The 20,759-nt window shown below is 43.3% G+C and overlaps 1 protein-coding gene across 1 annotated transcript in view; it reads right to left on the bottom strand.

Moving 5' to 3' along the window:
* The window catches only part of LOC144685060 (mucin-2-like), a 131,364-nt gene extending 110,980 nt beyond the window's left edge, over nt 1-20,384 (bottom strand). Inside the window, exons 1-3 of the mRNA XM_078549594.1 lie at nt 20,336-20,384; nt 19,594-19,855; nt 5,640-5,754 (exon numbers count right to left, since the gene is read on the bottom strand). Coding sequence (XP_078405720.1) covers nt 5,640-5,754; nt 19,594-19,855; nt 20,336-20,384 — 426 coding nt within the window. The remainder of the gene's footprint in view (nt 1-5,639; nt 5,755-19,593; nt 19,856-20,335) is intronic.
* Between the last annotated feature and the right edge of the window lie 375 nt (nt 20,385-20,759).

Here is a 20,759-nt window from a genome sequence, read left to right as displayed (position 1 = left end):
ACAAGGTTTTGGTAAAGAATTGGCTAAAGATGTTGGGGACCTCAGAAGAAAGCCGAGATGGATCACCCACTAGGTATTTCTGACTGAAGGTGAGGGCAACTGCTGCAGCTTTCTCTTTTGCACTGACGTTCTGGGCTGAGGATGAGGATATTTGTAGAGCCTCCTCCTCCAGTTAGCTGGTTAATTGTCCACAACCATTCACAAATGGGTGTGCCAGGACTGCAGAGCATTGATCTGATCTGTTGGTTCTGGGATCACTTAGCTATGTCTATCACATGCTGCTTCTACTATCTGACATTCAAGTAGTCCTGTGTTGTAGCTTCACCAGGTTGACACTCATTTTTAGGAGCGAACATACAAACATACGAATTAGGAGCGGGAGTAGGCCACGCGGCCCCTCGAGCCTCCTCCGCCATTCAAGATGATCATGGCTGATCTGATTGTATTCTCAACCCCACATTCCCGCCTACCTCCGATACCTTTTCACCCCCTTGCTTATCAAAGATCTATCCAGCTCTGCCTTAAAAATATTCAAAGACTCCTCTTCCATTGTCTTTTGAGGAAGAGAATTCCAAAGACTCATGACTCTGAGAGAAAAAAATTCCCCTTATCTACGTCTTAAATGAGCGACCACTTATTGTTATGCAGTGACCTCTAGTTCTAGATTCTTACAAGAGGAAACATCCTTTCCACATCCACCCTGTCAAGACCCTTCTGGATCATAAAGGTTTCAGTCAGGTTGCCTATTACTGTCCTAAACTCCAGTGGATACAAGCCTCGTCTGTCCTACCTTTCCTCAAAATACAACCCACCCATTCCAGGTATTAGTCTAGTAAACCTTATCTGAACTACTTCCAACACATTTACATCCTTCCTTAAATAAGGAGACCAATACTGTGCACAGTACTCCAAATGTGGTCTCACCAATATCCTGCACAACTGAAGCATAACCTCCATACTTTTGTATTCAATTCCCCTCGCAATAAGCAATAACATTCTATTAGCTTTCCTAATTACTTTCTGTACCTGCATACTAGTCTTTTGTGAGTCATGCACTAGGACACCCAGATCCCTCTGAATCTCAGAACTCTGCAATCTCTCACCATTTAGATAATATGCTTCTTTTTTATTTTTTCTGCCAAAATGGACAATGTCACATTTTCCCACAACATACTCCATTTGCCAGATCTTTGTCCACTCAATTAACCTATTTTTGTCCCTTTGTAGCCTCCTTATGTCCTCTTCACAACTTAATTTCCTACCTATCTTTGTGTCATCAGCAAATTTAACAACCATACATTTGGTCCCTTCATCCAAGTCATTTATATAAATTGTAAACAGTTGAGGCCCCAGCATTGATCTCTGTTACAAACCTCTCGTTACATCTTGCCAACCAGAAAAAGACCCATTTATGCCAACTCTCTGCTTCCTGTTAGCTAGCCAATCTTCTATCTATGCCGATATCTTACCCCCTACACCATGAGCTTTTATTTTCTGCAATAACCTTTCATGCGGCGCCTTATCAGGTACCTTCTGGAAATTCAAGTAAAATACATCTGCTGGATCCCATTTATCTACAGCATATGTGGACAAAGAACTCTAATAAATTGGTTAAACTTGATCCACCTTTCACAAAACCATGTTGACTCTGCCTGATTACTTTGAAATTATCTAAGTGCCATGCTATAACACCTTTAATAACAGCTTCTAATGTTTTCCCTATGTTAAGGAAATGGCCTGTAGTTTCCTGCTTTCTGTCTCCCTCCCTTTTTGAATAAAGGAGATACATTTGCTATCTTCCAACCTAATGGAACCTTCCCTGAATCTAGTAAATTTTGGAAAATTAAAGCCAATGCATTAACTATCTCACTAGCTACTTCTTTTAAGATCCTAAGATGAAGCCTATCAGAACCCAGGGACTTGTCAGCCCACAGCCCCAACAATGTTCTCAGTACCGCTCCCTCGACGATTGTAATTTCCCTGAGTTCCTCCCTCCCTTCAATTTCCTGATTTACAACTATTTCTGGGATGTTACTTGTATACAAAGAACAAAGAAAAGTACAGCACAGGAACAGGCCCTTCAGCCCTCCAAGCCTGCGCCGATCATATTGCCTGTCAAACTAAAACATTTTGCACTTCTGGGGTCCGTATTCCTCTATTCCCATCCTATCATGTATTTGTCAAGCTGCCTCTTAAACACCACTATCGTACCTGCTTCCACCACCTCCTCTGGCAGCGAATTCCAGACACTCACTACCCTCTGTGTAAAAAACTTGCCCCGCACATCTCCTCTAAAGTTTTCTCCTCTCATCTTAAATTTATGTCCCCTAGTAATTGACTCTTCCGCCCTGGGAAAAAGCTTCTGACTATAGTATCCTCTATAGTGAAGACTGATGCAAAATACCTGTTTAATTCATCTGCTATCTCCTTATTTTCCATTATTAATTCCCCAGACTTACTTCCTATAAGACCAATGCTCACTCTGTTAACTCTTCTTATTTAAATATCTATAGAAACTTTTACTATCCATCTTTATATTACTAGCTAGCTTTCTCTCGCACTCTACTTTTTTCCCTCTTTACTAATCTTTTTCTCATTCTTTGCTGTTCTTTATATTCTGTCCAGTCTTCTGACCTGCTACCCATCTTTGTCTAATTATATGCTTTTGCTTTAAGTTTGATGCTATCCTTAACTTTTTTAGCTAACCACGGATGGTGGGTCCTCCCCCTGGAATTTTTCTTTCTCATTGGAATATATCTATTCTGTGCATTCTGAAATATCCCTTTTAAAGTCAGGCACTGCATCCGTATTGACGTGCCTGCTCTGCACATTTCTGGTCGACACTCACTGCACTCACACGAAAATCCTCACCAATATGGCACCTGGTGTGAGCCTGCATGCACATTTCAGACCTCTACGACCACTCACAGTGCCTAGAAAAAATGGATGTTTACACAACTGAACTTTGCACCTCCTATGTAGTTTGCAGAGAATGGCACACTTAATGCGAGAGTGTTATGTATAATATGCGGCATACCAGTACTGCGTAATTTATAGACAATGGTAGATACTGTATATGATATAAAAATACTCTCCCAGTTACATAGTGTACTTGCTCCACAGGAATATGGTATATCCAAGGATTTTTTCTCTGTCCAAACACTGTACAGTGAGTGAGTTCATGATGATTCTAGAAGTCTCACCTTGTACCCTTCTCATACTTTATGCCACAAGTAATGTGTTTCTCTCCCTCTAGCTTACTCAAGTCTGTTACAGTACAAATATGATAATATGCTGGAACACATTACAATTACAAACTTGTTTATAAAACTTTCTCCAATGTTTTGGGTCCAGTGACCACAATGTCATTAGTTTTAAGTTAATTATGGATAAGGATAGGTCTGGTCCTCGAGTTGAGATTCTAAATTGGAGAAAGGCCAATTTTGTGGAAATGAGAAAGGATCTAGGAAGAGTGGATTGGGATAAGTTGTTTTCTGGCAAGGATGTGTTCAGTAAGTGGAAGGCATTCAAAGGCAAAATTTTGAGAGTGCAGAGTTTGCATGTTCCTGTCAGGATTAAAGGCAAAATTAACAGGCATAGGGAACCTTGGTTTTCAAGGGATATTGGCGATCTGGTTAAGAAGAAGAGAGAGGTATATAGCAGGTATAGGCAACAAGAAACAAATGAGGTACTTGTAGAGTATAGAAAATGTAAGAAAATACTAAAGAAGGAAATCAGGAAGGCAGAAAGAAGATATGAGGTTGCTTTGGCAGATAATGTGAAGGTAAAGCCGAAGGGTTTCTACAAGTATATTAAGAGTAAAAGGATAGTAAGGGACACAATTGGTCCCCTTGAAGATCTGAGTGGTCGTCTATGTGTGGACTCTCATGAGATGGGGGAGATCTTAAACAGTTTTTTTGCATCAGTATTTACTCAGGAAACTGGCCCATAGTGTATAAGGAAGGAAAGGAAACAAGCAGTAGTGTCATGGAACATATAGAGATTAAAGAGGAGGAGGTGCTTGCTGCCTTACAGTGAATAAAGGTAGATAAATCCCCCGGGCCTGACATGATATTCCCTCGGACCATGAGGGAGACTAGTGTAGAAATTGCAGGGGCCCTGGCAGAAATATTTAAAATGTCCTTAGCCACGGGTGAGGTGCCGGAGGATTAGAGGGTAGCTCATGTTGTTCCGTTGTTTAAAAAAGGCTCCAAAAGTAAACCAGGTAATTACAGGCCAGTGAGCCTGACGTCAGTAGTAGGTAAATTTTTGGAAGGTGTTCTGAGAGATCGGATATACAATTATTTGGATAGCCAAGGGCTAATTAAGGATAGTCGGCATGGCTTTGTGCGTGGTAGGTCGTGTTTAACGAACTTTGTAGAGTTTTTCGAGGAGGTTACCAAGCAAGTAGATGAAGGAAAGGCTGTGGATGTTGTCTACATGGACTTTAGTAAGGCCTTTGACAAGGACCCACATGGGAGGTTAGTTCAGAAGGTTCAGACACTTGGTATCCATGGAGAGGTTGTAAACTGGATTCGAAATTGGCTGTGTGGGAGAAGACAGAGAGTGGTAGTGGATGATTGCCTCTCAGACTGGAGGCCTGTGACTAGTGGTGTGCCTCAGGGATCTGTGCTGGGACCATTGTTGTTTGTTGTCTATATCAATGATCTGGATGATAATGTGGTAAATTGGATCAGCAAGTTTGCTGATGACACTAAGGTTGGAGGCATTGTGGACAACGAGGAAGGCTTTCAAAGCTTGCAGAGAGATCTGGACCAACTGGAAAAATGGGCCAGAAAATGGCAGATGGAACTTAATGCAGAGAAATGTGAGGTGTTGCATTTTGGAAGGACAAACCAAGGTAGGACATACACAGTAAATGGTAGGGCACTGAGGAGTGCGGAGGAACAAAGGGATCTGGGAGTTCAGATACATAATTCCCTGAAAGTGGCATCACAGATAAACAGGGTTGTAAAGAAAGCTTTTGGCATACTGGCCTTCATAAATCAAAGTATTGAGTATAGGAGTTGGGATGTTATGGTGAGGTTGTATAAGACATTGGTGAGGCCAACTTTGGAGTATTGTGTGCAGTTCTGGTCGCCTAACTACAGGAAGGATATCAGTAAGATTGAAAGAGTGCAGAGAAGATTTACTAGGATGTTGCCGGGTCTTCAGGAGTTGAGTTACAGGGAAAGATTAAACAGGTTAGGACTTTATTCCTTGGAGTGTAGAAGAATGAGGGGAGATTTGATAGAAGTTTACAAAATTATGAGGTGTATAGACAGAGTAAATGCAAGTAGGCTCTTTCCACTTAGATTAGGAGAGATAAACACGAGAGGACATGGCTTTAGGGTGAAAGGGAAAGGTTTAGGGGGAACATTAGGGGGAACTTCTTCACTCAGAGTGTGGTGGGAGTGTGAAACGAGCCACCATCTGACATGGTAAATGCGGGCTCATTTTTAAGTTTTAAGAATAAATTGGATAGATACATGGATGGGAGAGGTCTGGAGGGTTATGGACTGGTTGCAGGTCAATGGGACTAGCGGAATAATATTTCGGCAGAGACTAGAAGGGCCGAATGGCCTGTTTTTCTGTGCTGTAGTGTTCTATGGTTCTATGGTTCTATGGTTCGTACTTACCATCAGGGCATCTTCTCTGTTCCACATTAGAGTCAATCCAAACTTTCCATAGATCTTAATGTACTGAACAGTTTCCTCAACAAATAGACCCGGTCCAAAATAAGGGAGTGAAACTCTGAAAAATATAAGTTAAAGACACATTACCAAACTTCCTGCATAACACTCACAGAGGAAGTTCTGAATTCAGTAACAATTGCTCGGTCCCAAACTCTAGTGTAATGCCTGTCATTCAGAAACAACTTTATCCAAGGGAGAAGGTTGAGGTGACATTTTATTAACTTGGCTGTTCAATTCCCAGAAATAAGATCAAATTCTGCTTGGTACGATGAGATAAAAGGCTCCTCTGTAACAGTTTGAAGTGAAACAAGTCCAGCTAGTCTCAACCAAGGTCCAAGTGGGGTTGGCATAGGTTACTGTTTGGATTTTAGTGCTGCAGTTATATTCATAGTTTTTAAAATTCTTTCACAGGTTGTGAGCATCGCTGGTAAGGCTGACATTTGTTGCCCAGCCCTAATTGCCCTTGAACTGAGTGGCTTGTAGGCCATTTCAGAGGGCAGGTAAGAGTCAACAACATTACTGTGGATCTGCAAACACATGTAGGCCAGACCAGGTAAGGATGGCAGATTTCCTTCCCTAAAGGATGTTGCTGGTCAGGTTTTTGATGACAGTTTCCTGGTCACCATTATTGAGACTAGCTTTCAATTCCAGATTCTATTAATTGCATTTAAAATCCACCAGCTGCTCCATGGTGGGATTTAAACCCTTGTCCCCAAAGAGCCAGCCTGGGTCTCTAGATTACAAGTCCAGTGACATTGGTTGGAGGATCGAGAATAGAGGACGCCGATTTAAGGTGATTGGAAAAAGAAGCAACGGCAACATGAGGAAAATTTCCTTTATGCAGTGAGTGGTTAGGGTATGGAATGCACTGCCTGAGAATGTGGTGGCAGCAGATTCAATCATGGCTTTCAAAGAAAATTGGATAATTATCTGAAAAGGAAAAGAAGTGCAGGGCTGTAAGGAAAAGGAAAGACAGTGGCAATAGGTCCATTGCTCTTGGAGAGCCGATGGGTCAAATGCCTGCTATTGTGCTGGAACCATTTCCACGATTCTAAATTAGCACTCTCGTTTAGAGAGGGTTTTGTCGTTCAGAGAAGAATGTCATCCAAAGATGGGGAAAAATGCTATTGGGGCAGAAGAAACTAGATTTATCATTTATCTAATGTATGAGAGAATGGATCCCTGAAAAATGGATTAAACAAAATCCATATCATTTTTCTGGAGTTACCCAAGCTCTCCCTGTAAAGTTACCACAGCTGTGTGGGAAGCTCCTGCATTACCTGTTGTTCTGAGTTGGGGCTTTCTATTTTGTACTCTAGGCATGGGTTTTGGTTAGTAGGAAGTCTGCAGACATCCTCTGGGTCTGCTTAACACTTGTTTATTAGTACCATATCTAAACAAGTTACAGAATAGGTATTTTCCTCACAGCACAATTCCAATCTCTCTCTCTCTCTCTCTTTCTCGAGAGAGAGAATCCAACACGTGACTGACTGATGTCAATGGTGCATCATCATCTATGTCATACATTAGCATATCCTATCTCATAATCCTTTATATTACACCTGCCCCCAAGTGTGCTATCCTATTTTCAACAACAACATGAAACTATGTGGAGGATTTTTCCCTTGTCGGGCAGGCTCGGCGGGGGCGGTCGGGAAGTCAACAGTCGCCTGCGCTCAGGGCCGGATGGCGATTTCATGCTGGTGGGCCAATTAAGGCCTGCCCAGCGTGAAACGTCAGTGGCAGTGCTCAGCGCTGCCTGTATGTGTGTGGGGGGAGGGGGGGTGGGGAGTGGTGGTGGGGGTGGGGTAGTGGGTGGGGGGAAGGAGGGCAAGCGTGGAACTTCACACACGCACGCAGGTGCGCACTTGAAAATAAAAAAAAAGGTTTCTAAAATGTTATAAAACATGTCCCCTCATGTGATTCTGTCATTTTATGTTCGAGCGTGTCAGGCGCGCGCCCTCACGCTCAGTGAAAAATTCAGCCCTATGTCTTTAACTATTTACATTGCATTTCTGTAACTCCCTTTTTACAACTACAGATTCCACCCAACTAGAACCTCCACTCTTCCCTTCCCCAAGTCACAGTCCTGGGAATTCTCCCTCAGTATCCTCAGCCCTTAGGGAAGATGTCTTGGAGACATGAGGACTTTCTTCTGCATCTGATAGGACATCATCACCTGTAGAATAGGACAGCACTGTAGCAGCATTGCTGGAAAGAACAGCGTAGGATGCAGGATGACTGAACTGCAAGAGCAACAAAGACTTTTCAATGAAAGACTTATCCAAAAGAGAAGACTGAAGACAATCAACCTTTGGATTCTCTGGGACTAGAAAAGAAGATCCCAGGAGACTCTAAGGAAGTTGTTGCTCCCTTGAATCACAAACGGAAAGAGCTTCAGAAGAGGAATGATCTTCAACTTTAGGGAAGACTATCACAGCTGTATCATCCACTGCTGTATTGATGACCGAAAAGGCATTGAAGATCTAAGATTTCAATGAACTTGGATGACGAAGGAAAAAGCAACCAAATTCCTGTGAAAGTGTCAGAAAAAGAAGAAGAGGTGATTTCCCAATGATATTCCAGGTGGAATGTCTACTTTCTGTTGGCAGTGATAAGAGAGCCACACTCTTTTCTGTATGAGATTGTTTCACTATGGGCAATGGGTAGGATTACTGAGGATATGGAGGCAAGATGTTATCATTTTCTGGAATGACATGAAATTCCTGAAGACAATTAACTTGGGGACAAGATTGCTGTACAGGATTCTGCAGCTTCAGAAGTGCTAAAGATTCTGCCGCAACTTCTGTGCTGACCTCCAGCTCTGGAAAGAAGAAGACTTGCAGCTGGGACTGAAGTATGTGTGCCACTTGACTTTCACCCCTGGAAGGTAACAGCTCTTGAGCAGTGTGATCCTCTATGGGTTCTAACCTGGACTCAGGCAAAGCATTCCCTGTGGAAGTGTCTTCATGGACAACAGGAGACAGGCTGGGCAACACATTGGTAGATTCAGTGGAACTAAGATCTGATTGCTGCTCAGCTGCTAAAAACTAGCTGACTTCTCTAAGAAGACAAGAGAAACTTCATATGGTGTGTCCATCAACTGGAAAGATGAATCATTCTCTAGGACCTCAACGTCCAAGAGATCACTCAGTGCTGCAAGTGATTCTTCCTTGTCATTCTCTATTGATAGCCGATTCATGTCCAGCAGATCTTCATGGGGATAGTCACCATCTGCTGCAGCACCTTCTGTATCCGCCACCTCTGGCCTTACTTCATGAATAACTGAGAGATTCATAACTTGAATCTCCACTGGGGTCTAGTGGATGGTGTCTTTGTGAAAAAAAACTTACTGCTGATTGTATAAACTTCCTTAGCTGCTGAAGGCTGAAGTTCCACTGCTTCCATATAAAGGGTTTAAGATTATTGCGTGAAAGAGAGTGAGTCATTCAAATGATGGGCATCATCTGGTTTGTCCAGATGCCTAGAAATATGCCAATGTTGCCACTCAAAAAGGATGTACATTGTTTGTGAAGAACATAGAAAGAACCAATGATCTGTCATGCTTTGCAGCGAAGACGAGCAATAATCCAGCCTTTGGTTGGAAGGTCTCTGCTGCCTGGACCTTATTATTTGATAAAAACAAAAAACTACTGCAGATGCTAGAAATCCAAAACAAAAACAAAATTACCTGGAAAAACTCAGCAGGTCTGGCAGCATCGGCGGAGAAGAAAAGAGTCGACGTTTCGAGTCCTCACGACCGTTCAACAGAACTGAGTATAGTTAGGAGAGGGGTGAAATATAAACTGGTTTAAGGTGGAGGGGGGCGGGGGGGGGGGGGGGGGGGGGGGGGAGGGGGGTGCGGTGTGGGGGTGCGGAAGAGAGAAGTTGAGGGTGGGGTGGTTGTAGGGACAAGCAAGCAGTGCTAGGAGCAGATAATCAAAATATGTCACAGGCAAAAGGATCAAAGATGTGTTGAAGGTGGTGATATTATCTAAGAGAATGTAATAATTAAGAATGGATGGCAGGACACTCAAGGTACAGCTCTCATTGACAGGGCCCTCAACCGTGTCCGGCCCATCTCCTGCGCATCCGCCCTCACGCCTTCTCCTCCCTCCCAGAAACATGATAGGGTCCCCCTTGTCCTCACTTATCACCTCACCAGCCTCCACATTCAAAGGATCATCCTCCGCCATTTTCGCCAACTCCAGCATGATGCCACCACCAAACACATCTTCCCTTCACCCCCCCGGCGGCATTCCGTAGGAATCGTTCCCTCCGGGACACCCTGGTCAACTCCTCCATCACCCCCTACTCCTCAACCCCCACCTATGGCACCTCCCCATGCCCACGCAGAAGATGCAACACCTGCCCCTTCACTTCCTCTCTCCTCACCGTCCAAGGGCCCAAACACTCCTTTCAAGTGAAGCAGCATTTCACTTGCATTTCCCCTAACTTAGTCTACTGCATTTGTTGCTCCCAATGTGGTCTCCTCTATACTGGAGAGACCAAACGCAAACTGGGCGACCGCTTTGCAGAACACCTGCGGTCTGTCCACAAGAAAGACCCAAACCTCCCTGTCGCTTGCCATTATAAAACTCCACCCTGCTCTCTTGCCCACATGTCTGTCCTTGGCTTGCTGCATTGTTCCAGTGAAGCCCAACGCAAACTGGAGGAACAGCACCTCATCTTCCGACTCGGCACTTTACAGCCTTCTGGGCTGAATATTGAATTCAACAACTTTAGATCTTAAACTCCCTCCCCCCATCCCCACCCCATTTCTTCCCCCTCCCTTTTGTTTTTTTTCAATAATTTATATAGATTTGTCTTTTCCCACCTATTTCCATTATTTTTAAATCTACAACCTTGCCAGTCTTTCCACCCCACCCCCACTAGAGCTGTACCTTGAGTGTCCTGCCATCCATTCTTAATTAGCACATTTTCTTAGATAATATCACCACCTTCAACACCTCTTTGATCCTTTTGCCTGTGACATATTTTGATTATCTGCTCCTATCACTGCTTGCTTGTCCCTACAGCCACCACCCCCCCCTCAACTTCTCTCCCCCCACCCCCCACCTTAAACCAGCTTATATTTCACCCCTCTCATTATTTGATGTTTGAAGAATGGAGGATCATTGGCGGAAGCCACTTGAGGTCGTCTGCTAATATGTTAACATCAACTCCAGTATTAATTTTACAGGTGGTATCAAAGCCTTGAACTTGCACTGTAATTAACCAATAGTCTGGACTGAGACTATTAACTTCCCCTAGGGACTCTGTAATTTCACCTTTTTCTTGACTTTCCATTTCTTGGATGGAATGTGTGTTATAAATATTTCCTTGTCTTCGACTGCGATTAGAATTGTTGGATTTGCAGAAATGCTTGAAATGTCCAGTTTTGCCACGCTGGAGACATTGTGCACCTCCTGGTGGGCAGTCCTAGTGTCTATGTTGGATTTTCGTGCCACAATACAAGCATCTCAAAATGGCTGCTGGTGTGGAATTCCCTGTCCTTTCCCCTAGTTTGGCAGGTGGAGCCCCTGCCCGTGGATATACCCAGTCAATGGAGTCATGTGAAGCTTCGGAGTCATGCCAAATTATAGCCCAGTTCAATTCTGTGGCTCGACCTGCCTTGCATCCTGGGCCGCTTGATCCAATCTAAGATCGTTTTTGGCCTGCAAAAAGTCAGAGAGTCTTACATCCTGGACACCCACAGCCATGCGATCATGTATTTGCTCGTCCTTCAGCGCCCCATATCCTCAAGAACTAGCTGGGTGATATAAGTTGGTTAGAAGTAATTCAATCAATCCCCCAGGCTGTTGCAACCGCTAGTTAAAACATGCTTGTTCAATTAATAAGTTTTGCTTCAAGCTAAAATAAGAGTCAATGGCTTTAAGAATGGACTCAAAGTCTATGGTGGACTCCTGCATCCCCTGCCTTAGGAGAACGTCTGTGACTGGACCTACCACATAAATAAAGGAACTGACTTAAAGTTTTTGCTCCTTTTTGTGAAGGCCCGATGCTGCTCAATACCAGAGAAAATGGTGTTTCCATAACTCCCGCTGTTGGCCTCTCTGCGGGCCCTTGAGGCAGTCAACTGGGTGGGGCAAGGCCAGGAAATGCTCACTACAGTCATCATTATCTCTCTCCAATGTGCCCCTTCCACCAATTTTTTACGAGCTACTTTCAAAGTTTTCTTCATTCTGCAGTTCCCTCGATAATACCAATGTGCCTTTTACATTGATGTCTGCACCGCTGCCACCATGTTCTGAGATTGGGTCCTTCTATCTTAGACTCTAGGCATGGGATTTGGTTGGTAGACAGTCTGTAGACATACTCTGGTATCTGCTTAACATTTGCATATCAGTCCTAATAGTAAACAGGTTACAGAGTAGGCATGTTCCTCCTAGGCATAATTCCAACCTCTCTCTCGAAAGTTTAACATGTAACTGATGTCAGTGGTACATCATCATCTACATCATACATTAGCAAATCACATCTGTTAACCCTTTATACTACACCTTTTTTTGTCCCCAACTGTCAACACTAAGCAAAGACAAATTAAGTATAATATAGCATTGCTACAAAGAAAAGCCCGGTCTTGATTATCCCATCAAATACTTTGAGAACAGGTCCAGCGTGGGTTAGATGCAAAATGAAGCCCAATCTGCACCCTGGCTCTCTGAAGATAAAATGAACCATAAAAGCTTCTGATTCAGAGGCAAGGGTGCAGCCGGCTGAATGACAGGTGACAGGGATGACATGGAATAGGGTTGTGGAAGACTGCCCCCTGTCTGTTAATGGACACTGCCACCCTTTCTGTATTCAAACCACAAACTGATCTGTGGCAGTACACAGTCAACTACAGTACCCCTGCTCATTCATAGACACCAACTATCCTTCTGTCCATCCACACAGGCAAATAGTGGCTGCACCCCAGGCCATCCACAAACAATAAATACCTCCCTGTCCATCCAAATACACTTATTGCCTCCCTGTTGAAACATATAAAATGACTGCCTTCCTGTCCAGTCAAAAACATTTACTGCTTCCTTTCCAGCCACATGCTGACAGTAACACTCCCTCCTCAAAAACTGATCATCCTACTGTCTAACCACAGACACTAATCGCCACTAGGCTTGTGTCCACATATGACAATCTTCATATCCAGTCAAAATTCATTGCTTCCTGTCCATCCACATATACTAACTGTCTACCTGTTCATCCACACACACTGACTATCCACCTGTCTATCCCCACAAACTGGCTGTCCTCCTGTCCATCCACACACATTGACTGTTCACCTGTCCACCCACAAATACTGACTGCCCCCCTGTCTATTCACACACACCGACTGTCCTCCTATCCATCCACAAACACTGACTGTCTGCCTGTCCATCCACACAGATTGACTATCCGCCTGTCCAAGCACACAAACTTACTGTCCAGCTCTTTATCCCCACACACTGACTGTCCAATTGTCCATACACACAAATTGACTGTCCATTCACACACACTTACAGTCTGCCTATCCATCCACACAAACTGACTGTCCACCTGTCCATCCAAACATTCTGCCTGTCCCTATGTTGATCCATACACACTGACTGTCTGCCTGTCCATTCAAAACACTGTATGTCTGCCTGTCCATCCAAAAAACCTGAGTGTCCTCCTGTCCATCCACACACACTTACTGTCCACCTCTTCATCCCCACAAACTGACTGTCCTCCTGTCCATCCACACACACAGACTGTCTGCCTGTCCATTCACTCACACTGTCTATCTGCCTGTTCATCTAAACAACCTGAGTGTCCTCCTGCCCATTCATACACACTGGCTGTCCGTCTGTCCATCCACACAACCTGACTGTCCCCCTGTCCATTCACACACACAGATTGTCCTTCTATCCCTCCACACACTGACTGTCCCCCTGTCCATCCACACATGACTGTCCCCCTCTCCATCCACAAAAACACTGACTATCCTCCTGTCCATCCAAGTAAGCTGACTGTCTACCTGTCCATCCACAGATACACAATAACTGTCCTCCTGTCCACCCACACACACTGACTGTCCACCTGCCCATCCTCATACACTGACTGTCCTTCTGTCCATCCACACACACTGTCTGCCCTCCTGTCCATCTACACGCCTTGACTGTCCGCCTGTCCATCCACACACACACACACACCATCTGTCCGCCTGCCTATCCCCACACACTGACTGTCCTCCTGTCCATCCCCACACACACTGACTGTCCTCCTGTCCATCCCCACACACACTGACTGTCCTCCTGTCCATCTACACACACTGACTGTCCTCCTGTCCATCAACACACACTGACTGTCTCCCTGTCCATCTACACACATTGACTGTCCTGTCCATCAACACACACTGACTGTCTCCCTATTCATCCACACACACTGACTGTCCTCCTGTCCATCCCCACATACTGACTGTCCTCCTGTCCATCCCCACATACTGACTGTCCTCCTGTCCATCCCCACATACTGACTGTCCTCCTGTCCATCAACACACACTGATGTTCTCCCTGTCCATCAACACACACTGACTGTCCTCCTGTTCATCCCCACACACACTGACTGTCCTCCTGTCCATCCACACACACACTGACTGTCCTCCTGTCCATCAACACACACTGACTGTCCTCCTGTTCATCCCCACACACACTGACTGTCCTCCTGTCCATCCACACACACACTGACTGTCTGCCTGTCCATCAACACACTATGACTGTTCTCCAGTTTGTCCAAATTCCATTGTCATGTATCAAATATTTCTATTTGCCCCAGTACATTCATTTTCTTTCTGTTGGCCCCTGTATTGTGTAGCTAGTCATGAAATCTAAATTTCGTGTCCTGATTTACATTGAAACTAATTTTTAAAAATTTTATTCCTTCATGGGATGTGGACAAGATCATCAATTGTTGCCCATCCCTAATTACCCTTGAACTGAATGGCTTGCAAGGCCATTTTATTGGGCAGTTAAAAATCAAGACTGGAGTGTGACCTCAGCGGAGTGCTGGGTGTTTGGGGCCCCAGCAATACGATAGAAGCTATACACTGGCTGGGCAGCTGTAGATAGACCTTCCCTCCAAAGTAAGGTCAGAAGTGGGGATGTTCGCTGATGATTGCACAATGTTCAGCACCATTCGTGACTCCACAGGTACTGAAGCAGTCTGTGTCCTAATACAGCAGGACCTGGACAATATCCAGGCTTGGACTGACAAGTGGCAAGTAACATTCGCGCCACACAAGTGCCAGGCAATGACCATCTCCAACAAAAGAGAATCTAACCATCGCACCTTGACATTCAATGGCATTACCATTGCTGAATCCCCCACTATCAACATCCTGTGGGTTACCATTGACCAGAAACTGAACTGGACTAGCCATGTAAATACTGTGGCTACAAGAGTGAGTCAGAGGCTAGGAATCCTGCAGCGAGTATCTCACCTCCTGACTTCCTAAAGCCTGACCACCATCTACAAAGCAGAAATCAAGAGTGTGATGGAATACTCCCCACTTGCCTGGATGAGTGCAGCTCCAACAACACTCAAGAAGCTTGACACCATCCAGGACAAAGCAGCCCACTTGATTAACACCCCATTCACAAACATTCACTCCCTCCACCACTGACACACAGTAGCAGCAGTGTGTACCATGTAGAAACTGCACTGCAGGAACTCACCAAGTCTCCTTAGACAGCACCCTTCAAACCCACAACCACCACTGTCTAAGGGCAAACACAGCAGACAGATGGGGACACCACCACCTGGAAGTTCTCCTCCAATTCTCTCAACATTCTGACTTGGAAATATATTGTCGTTCGTTCACTGTCGCTGAGTCAAAATCCTGGAACACCCTCCCTAACAGCACTGTGGGTGTACCTACACCACATGGACTGCAGCGGTTCAAGAAGGCAGCTCACCACCACCTTCTCAAGGGCAATTAGGGAGGGTAATAAATGCTGGCCCAGCCAGTGAAGCCCACATCCCACGAACAATTTTTTAAAAATGAGATGTCAGATGAATTGAATAGATAGTTTGCAGCTCATCTTGACTAGCTAGCTAGAAATATGAAAGCAGATAGTAAGAGTTTTTTTTGGTATTTTAAAAGAAGAATTAACAAACTGAGCATTGGTCCTATAGAAAGTGTTATGACGAATGCAGTTGGTAAAGTGGAGTTATTTTTTAAAATCCCAGAGGGAAACTTTAAACAACTGTCATAACCTATAATTTTAAGTGCTATGTTTGAGATGCGACTCTAAATTCAGGAATCAGATGCCCAGTTCTCGAGGTTTTACATTAAACTAAATGAAACATTTTATTAATTTATACAGGTTAAAATATATGTACACATGGCTACAAATTACTACTATCATAGCTTTTAACAAATTCCCAAACTAATCTCCATTAAGGCAACAACCCATGGATTTAACCAAAACACCAGGCAAAGCATTTTCACCTTACGAATTCAATGAGGTTCTTTCCACTGTGGAGCCAGCTGGAGGCATGCAGCTGCCTTTTGATCTTACATTGCCTCTGCCTGCATACCCAAAAAATTACTGAAGTCATACCTACCAGCCCCAATGAATGTTAATTCTCATTGTATCAACAGCCTCTTTGAACTTCACCTCTTAACAATGAAACCCCTTTCATAATACCAATTTTAGTAGTAATATAAACATATTGCTTGGTAGCTGTTAGAAAGGCATCAATTTTCACCCCACTTCTTGAATGCTCTATTCAAAAAAAAGCAAATGCACACTATCTCTCTTACATATCAAAACTAGTACATATCAAAGCACCCAGACTAGCTGGCTGTAATCCAATTAAGACAGACCTGCAGACCAAACTTCTATTTTAAAAGAAAAATATTTTCCAAAATATTATATACATTAATATCTTCATGACAAAAGTGAATTTGGGGAATTAATAATGGAAAGTAAGGAGATGGCAGATTAATTGAACTGGTATTTTGCATCCGTCTTCATTATAAAGGATACAAGTAACATCCCAGAAATAGCCGTAAATCAGGAAATGGAAGAGAGGGAGGAACTCAAGAAAATTACAATCACCAGGGATGCGGTACTAAGAAAATTGTTGGAGCTGTGGGCTGACAAGTCTCCAGGTCCTGATGAATTTTGTCCTAGAGTCTTAAGGAAGTGGCTAATGAGATGGTTGATGCATTGGTTTTAATTTTACAAAATTTCCTAGATTCGGGGAAGGTTTCACTCACTCACTTTTCCAGGACCGCTTTATCCAATTCAGAGCTGTGAGGAGGCGGAGCCTATCCCGACAGGTGTGAAGGTTTCATTAGATTGGAAAATAGTGAATGTACCTCCTTTATTCAAAAAGGGAGGGAGACAGAAAGCAGGAAACTACAAGCCAGTTGGCTTAACATCTGTCCTAAGGAAAATGTTAGAAGCTGTTATTAAAGACGTATAGAAGTTCAAGGTAATCAGGCAGAGTCAATATGGCTTGTGAAAGCGAAATCATGTTTAACCAACGTATTGGAGTTCTTTGAGGAAGTAACATGATAAAGGGGAACTGGTGGATGTACTGTACTTAGATTTCCAGAAGGCTAATGATAAGGTGCCACATCAAAGGTTATTGCAGAAAATAAAAGCTCATGGTATAGTGGGTAACATATCGACATGGATAGAAGATTGGCAGCTGACAGGAAGCAGAGAGTAGGCATAAATGGGCTATTTTCTGGCTGGCAGAATGTGATGAGTGGTGTGCCACAGGGATCAGTGCTGCAGACTCAACATTTTATAATTTATATAAATGATTTGTATGAAGGGACTGATCGTATGGTTGCTAAATTTGTTGATGACACAAAGATAGTTAGGACAGTAAGATGTGAAGAGGCTACAAATGAATATCGATAGTTTAGGTGAGGCATATTATCTAAAAGGCGAGAAATTGCAGAACTCTGAGATGCAGAGGGATTTGGGTGTCCTCGTGCATGAATCACTAAAGGTTAATATGCAGGTACAGCAACTAATTAGCAAAGCTAATAGAATGTTATCATTTATTGTGAGAGCAATTGAATACAAGTGTAGAGAGGTTATGCTTCAGAGACCACATCTGGAGTACTGTGTACAGCATAGTTCTCCTTATTTGAGGAAAGATATAAATGCACTGGAAGCAGTTCAGAGAAGGTTTACTAGATTGGTACCTGGAATGCGTGGGTTGTCTTATGAGGAAAGTTTGGACAGGCTAGGCTTGTGTCTGCTAGAGCTTAGAAGAGTAAGAGGTGACTTGATTGAAACATACAAGATCCTGACGGGACTTGACAGGGTGGATATGGAAAGGATGATTCCTCTTGTGGGAGAATCTATAACGAGGGGTCAATTTTTAAAAATAAGGAGTTTCCCATTTAGGACAGAGATGAGCACTTTTTTTTTCTCTCAGAGGGTCATGAGACTTTGGAATTCTCTGCCTCAAAAATCTGTTGAGCAGAGTCTTTGGGTATTTTTAATGCAGAAGTAGATAGATTCTTGATCTATCTATTGAAGCAAGGGAGTTAAAGGTTATCGGGGGTAGGCAAGAATGTGAAGCTGAGGTTACAATCAGATCAGCCATGATCTTATTGAATGGTGGAGCAGGCTCGAGGGGCCGAGTGGCCTACTCCTGCTCCTAATTCATATGTTCATATGTGTCAACCACATTGCTGTAGATCTGGATTTGCATGTAGGTCAGACCTAATAAGGGTAGCAGGCTTCCCTCCTTAAAGGGTAATAGTGAACTAGATGGGTTTTTTTGCCCCAGCAATTGATGATAGTTTCATACTCATCGTTACTGAGATGAGCTTTCAATTCCAGATTTTTTAATTAATTGAATTTAAATTCCACCAGTTGCCATGGTGGGATTTGAACCTGTGCCTGTAGAGAATTTGCCTGGCCATCTGGATTCCCAGCCTAGTGACATTAACACTACACCACCATCTCTCCCCTGAATTAGCACCAGATAAGTCAAGTCCAATATTAATTATACACAAAATCAGGGAAGGACTGGACATTCCCCTTTCCCAATAGCTGCCAGTGGAGAGTGAACTATTTTCCTTCATTTTAACACATATACTGTTTAGACAGCTTAGAAATACATACCATGACATTGCCCAGTCTTACCGGAGTTAACTCATTACTGCCAGATCGATGCTTTGTGATTTGCAATTGGCCAGATCATCCTTGGGTTATGGGGGTAGGACTGGAAGGTTCCATCATTATCCACTGAGTTCCCATTGGGATTATGTATGTGGATGTCAGGATATGACTGTCTCGCACCTGGTTAGGAACTTGTCCCAGAATTACAATCTGGGTTTACACTAGGGAGAGATGGTGGAAGGCTGTGGGTGCTTAGTGTGAGCACACCTGAGCCATCGGTGAGAAGCAGGGTAAAAACAATGCTAACAAAGTCTTTGGCTGTATTTCTTTCATACCATGATACCTGTTGGGGTTAAGAAGCTGCTGACATTCATAGCTTGGCTCACACAGAAGAGTGACCATTTGGGTCCTCTGAACTGCAAGGAATCAATGAGATGAATTTTCATCTTCAACTTGTGGGCAGTAATCTGGACACACACTGAAGATAAAGCCTAACGAATTTTCAGGGCTGATGCTCCACCTGCCTGATTACTGCCTGTATGGTGACAGAATTCTATCCCAATGATGTTAGGACAGGGAAGGAGCACAAAGACGAGAGAGAAAATGCTATTTCAAAGTTGGAATTTGTTGATGAACATGTTACAGTTAGGTTCAAACTGTGGGTATCACAGGCTACCTGAGGCCCATAGACTGCCCAGACACTGATGTTAAATATGTATAAACATATATCATACAAAATATTTTGCTGCTTCACTTACATAGCTCCATTGATGTCCACAATTTTGGACGTCATATAAATCACAATATCCTTGATTGTTGTGGTGATGTAATGTATCTTCGGGTGCCCCTTGGAAATTGTACGTTTAAATTGAATGGAGAAATCTTTATAGAGCTGATTACAGTCAGACACAAAATTATAGTCACAAGTTCCAGGAAACTTATAAACGTCTCCATCGAAGGTCTTAAAGTGGTTGTTTCCCCAAGTGCTGCAGACATGATCCCTGTGGTTTGGCATTCTGACTGCAAAATACAAACTTTAACATTTAGTAATGAAGGAGAAAATCACAAACTGAGAAATAGCTGCAATTTGGACTCTCAAAATACAAAATGAGATAAAGTAACATAAAATTGTTCTCTAGTTCTTCATAATTCTTTGCATTGTGTTTATCTCTCATCCTTCGTAAGTCTCTAATATTTACAGTGCCAAATCAAGCAGGTTATTGCTATCCTGAAAAAGAGTAATTGCTCTCAATTTTTCACACTCACCATGTTTAATTTCCACACAGAAGGTACATGAAACAGCCCAGCTCAGAGCCCATATAGTTACACTCCACGGCCCCATGATTGACCGGGTCCAGTGATGGCCAAACTTGAAACCTTACCTCCCAAAGAGTTCACACCTTTTAAGTATTCTGCCCAGGCCATAAAATTTAACAGCAGGTGTGGTTGTTATAACTTCTTACGTATATGGCTGCTTCCGATATAATGGGTGGATCTTACCATGGAAGCTTGTGCGTTTGTCATCTGTTTCAGTGACTGTGCAGTACATCCTGGGCTTCAAGGATTGCTGCTTGTGTGAGTTTGCCAATGATAAAGTAACATAGCTTATGGCCTGTAAATGCAAACTAAGATGCAATGTGCACAAATAATGCTGCATTATAGTTATCCATAAATAATGTAGTCTATCCATATAAGCCAATTCATGCATGTAGCTGGAATGTCAGCCAATTGAATATCCTTGCAATCTAGTTATCTAGGTGCCATTCTGACATATTCTGTTCATGTAACTCTGTAATATAGCCCATACACGTAACACTACTAACTAGTTATCCACAAAGCACTGTGATGTAGTTTATTTATATAACACTGGAACCTAATTATTCACATAACATTATTAATACTGTTACAAATATGGACTTTCATG

The sequence above is a fragment of the Cetorhinus maximus genome, chromosome 9, assembly GCF_964194155.1.
Source record: "Cetorhinus maximus chromosome 9, sCetMax3.hap1.1, whole genome shotgun sequence".
Lineage (NCBI taxonomy): Eukaryota > Metazoa > Chordata > Chondrichthyes > Lamniformes > Cetorhinidae > Cetorhinus > Cetorhinus maximus.
Note: the sequence above shows the minus strand (reverse complement) of the source record. Positions and strands in the feature narration are given on the sequence as shown.